We start from the raw sequence: 6845 nt of genomic DNA, 5'->3' as shown, positions 1-6845 counted from the left end.
TGAAAACTATTCATGAATTACCAGCACCATTAATGTAATGAGGTAAGCATAATAAGACATTTGGTCCCTTTTCTTTAGCTTTAGACAAAACTTCTTCTGCTCTGAGCTGTCTTTAGGGAAAGATTACGAAACTCATACTAATAATGTGTCCCCAGAATATAGGAATGGTAAAATCTCTGTTTTCTTCTTACGGTAGAGTGTGTGACCCACCATTGTGTGTTCCTCCTCTACAAGGAAGTTTTCCTTCCCTGCTCAGTACAATTACATCCATTCCTAAAGCTCAGAACAGGCCTTATAACAGTGGTGGTAAGAGCAGATGCTTGCAAGTCTATATATGCCAGTGAGAACATCATTCAGTTTTATGTTCACTTCTGTTTTCTGGCTTGGCATAATTCATTAGCACACTCTACAGAATACTCTATAAAGCTGAATTTGGTTTTAATGTTAATGTTCTAATGGCCACAACATTGTTTAAGAAAACCAAAGTAAGAAAAAACCCACAAACAAACAGCATTGACTTCCTCTTTAATATTAAAGTTGTTGTTTACATCTGATAAACAGAGAAAATAGCCAAATAAAGGGGGTTTTTTTCAGTATACAAGCAGTAATAACAAAACAGTCCTAATTTTTTTTATGTTTTGCTTTCAGCATTTAAAATAGTGACACAGCATAGTTTTTGCAGTAGCAAAGCTTTTTTGATAGCATGCAATGAAATTGGTACAGTATATAGACTTCTGTGGTTAATTTCATCCTCATTCTATTCAGATTCTTTAAGTGCGCAATCTATGAAGATGAGTTCAAAGTTCTGATTAAAGACAGCTGTACTGCTTTCCAACCTGTTATGTCACAGCATCAGGTAGAAGAATAAGTACACAAATATAAGCCTAAACTGATTTATCTGTGTCTCTCCACATAAATTTGTTTAATGTAAAAACAAATAAAGCAAAGCTTTGATGAAGGTTAGCAGAATTTTCAACATCTGTGCAGATAAATTTAATTTATTCAAACAGAAAAAGCAGCATTAGTGTATCATGTAAAGCTGATTTAAATGATTTCATACAACAGAAAGCATATGCAGTAGCTAAAACAAATACCCTTTGCCTTTAAAACCCATTCACTCAGACAACCATTACTTCTGAATTTTCTACTATGACAATGTTCAGTTATTCCTTTTTTATTCTCTTGCTGATTTTACCCATTCCACTAACCTAAACCATAGTTAAAAGTCCCAGGGGGTGCAACACCCCAAATGTAGCTGTTGTGCGTAGCATCAGGCAGGTACATCCACAGACTGCTTCTGTGAACCTGTATGGGCAGATACCTTACAGCTGGTCAGGTAAAATAAGCTCAGCACAATACCTTAAATAGCTGAATGCAAATGAGTTACAGGTGCTTGAATATTTTTTAATAACAAATCTCTTTAACACATTCAAACCCAGAAAAATATCTCTATGCAACAATAACTCATTGGAGCTATACTAGTTTATCTCTGCAGCAAGGGACAGAGTACTAGAAGATTAAAGACATTTTTTTTTCAAAATTAAAGATTTGTCAAAATTATAAACTCTTGTCTAAAACTTACCAGAAAATATTAAGGTGAAAACTAAAAATTAAAATTACTGTATATACATCTGAAAACTACAGCTGAAAAACTCCTGATTAGGATTAATACCCTTTCCACTCAAGGCAAGACTCTAAAAAGTCTGCACATGATTTCTGAAAACATATGTATCACTTCAAATAAAAAAAAAAGGTGATGAATATACACTGTAATGTTTTAGAAACTCTTTATTTCTGGAAAAGATCATCAACTTCTGCTTTAGGGAAACTGTTATCAGACCTTTATTTCTACAACTGAATCCATAGCTCTTCTTCTCAGAAAATCTGACCATGATAAGCATACAGGCAAATCTCTCACTGACATTTTAAAATATTTTGTCTTTTCCTGAGTAAGAACTGGCACAGAGAGCTGAAGTGTGTCAAGGCCAACAAGCCACTGTCATTAGGAAACGTCTGAGAGCACAAACCTGAGAGCCAGTCTTGCTCCTCTGAGTGGTGATGTGGATGGAAAAAGAAGAGACTGAACTCAAAAATTCACCAAGGTCCTGCACCCACCTCAATGAACTTCTGATCTTGGTGGTCCAACAAGAGAAAAACAAGGTTCTTACATGAAAACAAGTACGCAGGAAACTTCAGTGTGCTTTATTTGTCTTGTGGAACTGATCCAGTATGAAGCACTGTTGTATCCTTTTTTTAATTCCCCTTCTTGAACACCAGGATGGTAAACTCCTTCAGAAATAAGTCACATAGAAAGCTCCTGCATGTTGTTCTTTTGGACTTCAGTGTTCCAGAAATTTCTACAGCACCTGTAGGGGTGAAGAGAGATTCCTTCCTTAGTCAGTTAAGAGAAAAATTCCTAGGTACAGATTCCCTGGGGGTGAGGAAGTGAAAAACGCAAAACATAAGTTATTTTTGAGTCATTAAAATACTTATAAAGCCTCCCCCACACCACCCCCATATTTCACAAGATTATATACATAAAATAAAAGCTGTGTTCTTTGCTTTCACCCCCTCTCAAAATCTCCTATTTTTAACTGTTAACTTGGGATTCCATTGTTGATTTTAACAATCAGATAGTGACAAAACACATACACCAATTATTATCTCCAAATCTGGCTATTTACTGTAACAGCCATGATCCTCTCTTGCCACTTGGGTTTTACCAGCTTTGCCTTATATTGTTTTAACCCCCAAAACAACAGTCTTCACCAAAGCTCCACATCACTGTAGGTGTTTCAGTCACATCACTAGCACATAATGAATTCATAAAAAGCGCTTAATTTTATAGGTGACTCTGTAACAGGGAAAAGAACTGAAAGCTCCACCTTTCAGCCTCTGCATTTTTGTCTTTGTTTAGAATGCTTGAAGACGCCATCCGGAAGGAAGGAAGATTATGAGTATCTTGAAACTAGCTGTTTGACAGAGACAGAACTGCTGATAATGAGTGGGTTGTGTCTGTCTTTTTTGGCTGATCACAACAGAGGTCTGAAGCAAAACAGAAACTCTTGATATGTTTGTGTAAAGCAGCAGTAGCATAAGGGCAGGCAGCAGGAGTTCAGCTGAAGTTCAGGGCAGATGCTGCCATTAGTTTACACTGCAGGAAAGTAAAATTGCTTCCGGATTTACCTCTTCCTCCCAACATCAGCGCTGAGCCATGCTGTGCCGCAGAGTCACGATGTCAGTAGGGAAGCAGTCTTTTAGCAGGATACCACGCTCACGATGGCAGTCCAGCTCTTCAATAAATCCGTACCAGTAGATGACTAACCCAGGGCCAAATCTATCAAACAAAAAAAAGATGAATGAACTTATGTAACTGTGTTAGGGGAATTTCAATTTCCCACCTCTGTGATTCCAACGCAAATCTGGTAACTTCACTGCAAAATTGGAGGGAGTATTTTGAATGTGTCATTCGTGTCAATAGTACCTGATTCCATGAAAAAAATGATATTTAGAGACTCACAGAATCCACATCCGAGTTTCAGTTTTTTATTTTGAATCTTCTGCACATGTCAGTAAAAGATACCTTTAATTTAGCATTAAATACTAAATAACATTCAGTGACTGTGATGTACAGAGAAACCTCTTTTGACATGCACCCTGCTCTTATAGATTTGTGTGTGCAGACATTAAATATACAAGGTTTTACACATGTCCCAGTTCATTCAAATTATAATACCATGAAGATAGAAATGAATCCTTAAAATATAATCTCTACAATGAGCTATTATTCAGCTAATTATTAACATAAAGCACAATTCAGAAGAAACAAAGTTTGTGTTGTAATGGCTCTGAAATGTGCCTCAGGAATTCCTCAGATATTGCTAACTCTGACTGATCCCCACTAGGCAATCTCAGGAAGTAGCCCCATGGACTATTTTACCCATCAGGAAGTTCAGACCTTCAGGCTGGGTTCATAAAGAAGTAATCACTATCAATCACTGTGTACTGCGATATGTTTTGCACATGAGTTTCACGTTTTTCCTACTGAGAGCACTTAATTAAAGGGCAGCACTACTTCTGGTGTAGTGTTGCAGGAATTTTACAGTGGAATCATAAATTATGAATGTTGGGTTAGTAAAAGGATGTCTAAAAACAGAACTGCTTTCTGTAGTCTAACATTACAGCAGTCTGTACAACATTAGGCCAAAAAGCTTTTTCTTTCCTTGATTTATTATATGCTGTAGTGAACTTGCCAAAACCAACAGTGCAGGATGAGCTGTTAGGTACCGTCTGTACAAGAAAAAGTTCAATAGAATGTCATGTAATGGTTTATATGCAGAGTTGTACTCAGGATTCAACCAACATGGTAGCCAATTTTTGTTAACATTTCATTTTAATAAATATGTGCTGAGGGGAGGCACAGTAACCTAAATGTCCACTGAACAGACAATACAAACACTCAAAGCCATGGGTAATGCCAGACTGGCTTCGTGAGGGTGGTTTCTTTCCAACAATGCGGAGAAAACTCTATTTGATGTGCTCCTGTAATGGAACAGGCATCAAAGGAAGAAGAAACCCCTGTGGCTTCCTTCTGCAGTTTCAATTAGATGTGGTACTGTTTTGCCTGAAACTGCTGCAGAGCATTGCAACATTTTGGTCTATGGCTACTACTCTTCAACCTCCAAGTGGCCACAGTTCAGTGGCAGAGTAAATTACCCTCACCATAGATGAGGCCACACTGATAAACACGCTTTTTGCAACTGAAAGGTGATATTTGAAAGCTGAAAGGTTAAAACTCTGACACATCTGGTTGTACTAGGTAACATATCCTAACATGCCTGGTAATAAATAAAGTACAGACTAAAAAGTGGCTGATATGAAGGACAATGTTGCCTATACCCAATTCCTAATTTTGTCTGGTTGGCCAACAATTTCATCTTCCATGGACTTCTCTCCATTGTCCATTGCTTAAGCTCCTGCGGTGCCAAAACATGCAGAACCTCAGTGCACCTGCAAGCCCAGAGAGCCAAGCAGGAGAGAGGGGCCAAGGCAAGTGAGGCCAAGGACTGAAGCTCACAGCACTTTGCTGATCCAGGAGGGGCCCCCACTTCTGTTACTTCACAGATGACATATCTGTTCCCACATCAAGCAAATACAGAAATGGGTAACTGGGTGGGAACGTTCTTACGTACTAACCAAAATTATTTTAAAAGCAAAAATCCCCAGAAGACAGGGAGCAGACCTGACATTTCTAATGGGCTATTTTGTGCAAGGCAGAAGGTATGAAATGTATGCAAGTAGTTACTCATTACGAGCACATGTGCCAGGTAAAATCCTGATGCTAATGAGCAGCTGCTCACCCAAGTTCTGAAGGGTTCATTTTGCTGTGTGGCAGTCTGAATCCCCCACCCACCATAAAATCCATGTGGCACTGTGCTTAAGTAATTTGTTAGTTATTTTTTGAAATTGTAATTTTAAATAAAATTACTATTTCGAGACATCTCAAAAAGCTAATTTATTGTCTTGTGAGGAAATCACCTCAGCTCAAGCACAATTTTTGAGGTGCTTAAAAAATCATGTTCAGAAATACTAAATTTGATAATAAAATTGTATACAAGAACATCTGCAGACTATTAATGACAGGAGCAAGTACACCTTTGGCATGAAAACATCCATCAATCCTGCTTCTGTCTGTGGTGTTACAGCAAAACTGTTTGCCCTGTGCTGTCTAGGTTGCACTTTTTCAACTCTATTGTGTCATTCGTTCTATTATAGCTCTATATCATAAAGCTCATGTGTATGATCACATAAAAACCCATGCCATACTTTTGTTTACTGCACTTAAGTGCAGTACTTAAGACCAAAATAAACTTGTTGGCCCATTAAGCATTTGCCACTCACTATCAGGAACTCCTGCTGCTAAGTGCTAATTCCTCTCTCATTAACGCCCAGAGTTGGCAAACCATAAACAATGCCACCGGTTAATTACTGCTGCCTTAATTTGAAAAGACACTTAACCTTTTTGTGCATGGGGGTGAGATAGTGAAATGTAACCTAAAAGTAAGAACCATACTTTTTAATTTGACTCCTTCCCAAGTGGAGATATGACACCCTGAGGAATGAAAGTCAGAACTGTGAATTACAAAGTAAAGCCACAAATTGATTTCTTCCATCAGTTGTAACGCTGAACAAGTTAAGTGACTGACTGTGGTTTACACAGGAGAATCAACTAAGATGACAGAATGCATACTTAGTATTGATATGGAAAGGGGAGAGATTCAGTAGCTCTGAGGAGCATAGAAAATCTTTGAATGTACCAACTGGTTCTAAAACTGAATAGATACAAGATAGGCCAGGTTATCTTATTTCATATGAAAGACACACAAGAGAAAGTTTAGGCTTAAATTGAAAATCAACCTTAGAATTTAACAAACTTGGACTCCTATGGATTTTCTTCTTGCTTAGAAAAATTGTATAAATCCCTGAAAATATGCTTGTATTTCTTTTCCCCATCTTTAGTTCTTAGGTGTGAAAAGCTTAGGTGTGAAGGAATGTGTCCAAAAGTTACACAAAACAGTAATTTGAGCTATTCCAGTGAAAGTACTGCTTTTAGATCTTTACTTTTATTAGGAGTTTCTTTTTAAAGCTGAAAAGAAATCCAAGTAACTAAGGATTGGTTGATTCCACGTGGTAAAAACAGAATAAAGAGGAAATACAGATGCAAGCACATAATAAACATAGCAAGTGAAAATCATCCACAGAGGTTGCATCAGTTTACTTAAAAATCAATCAACAGATAGGTAGCTAGCATTATATAAATCCCAGTTTAGCCAATGTCCAGTTCT

The 6845-nt window shown here is 37.5% G+C and overlaps 1 protein-coding gene across 1 annotated transcript in view; it reads right to left on the bottom strand.

The window, feature by feature from the left end:
* Positions 1–508: 508 nt before the first annotated feature.
* CDIN1 (CDAN1 interacting nuclease 1) overlaps positions 509–6845 on the bottom strand; it is a 126630-nt gene continuing 120293 nt past the window's right edge. The window contains exons 11-12 of the mRNA XM_074542768.1: positions 3187–3337; positions 509–2366 (exon numbers count right to left, since the gene is read on the bottom strand). Coding sequence (XP_074398869.1) covers positions 3202–3337 — 136 coding nt within the window. The 3' untranslated portion in view covers positions 509–2366; positions 3187–3201. The remainder of the gene's footprint in view (positions 2367–3186; positions 3338–6845) is intronic.

The sequence above is a fragment of the Zonotrichia albicollis genome, chromosome 6 (genome assembly GCF_047830755.1).
Source record: "Zonotrichia albicollis isolate bZonAlb1 chromosome 6, bZonAlb1.hap1, whole genome shotgun sequence".
Lineage (NCBI taxonomy): Eukaryota > Metazoa > Chordata > Aves > Passeriformes > Passerellidae > Zonotrichia > Zonotrichia albicollis.
Note: the sequence above shows the minus strand (reverse complement) of the source record. Positions and strands in the feature narration are given on the sequence as shown.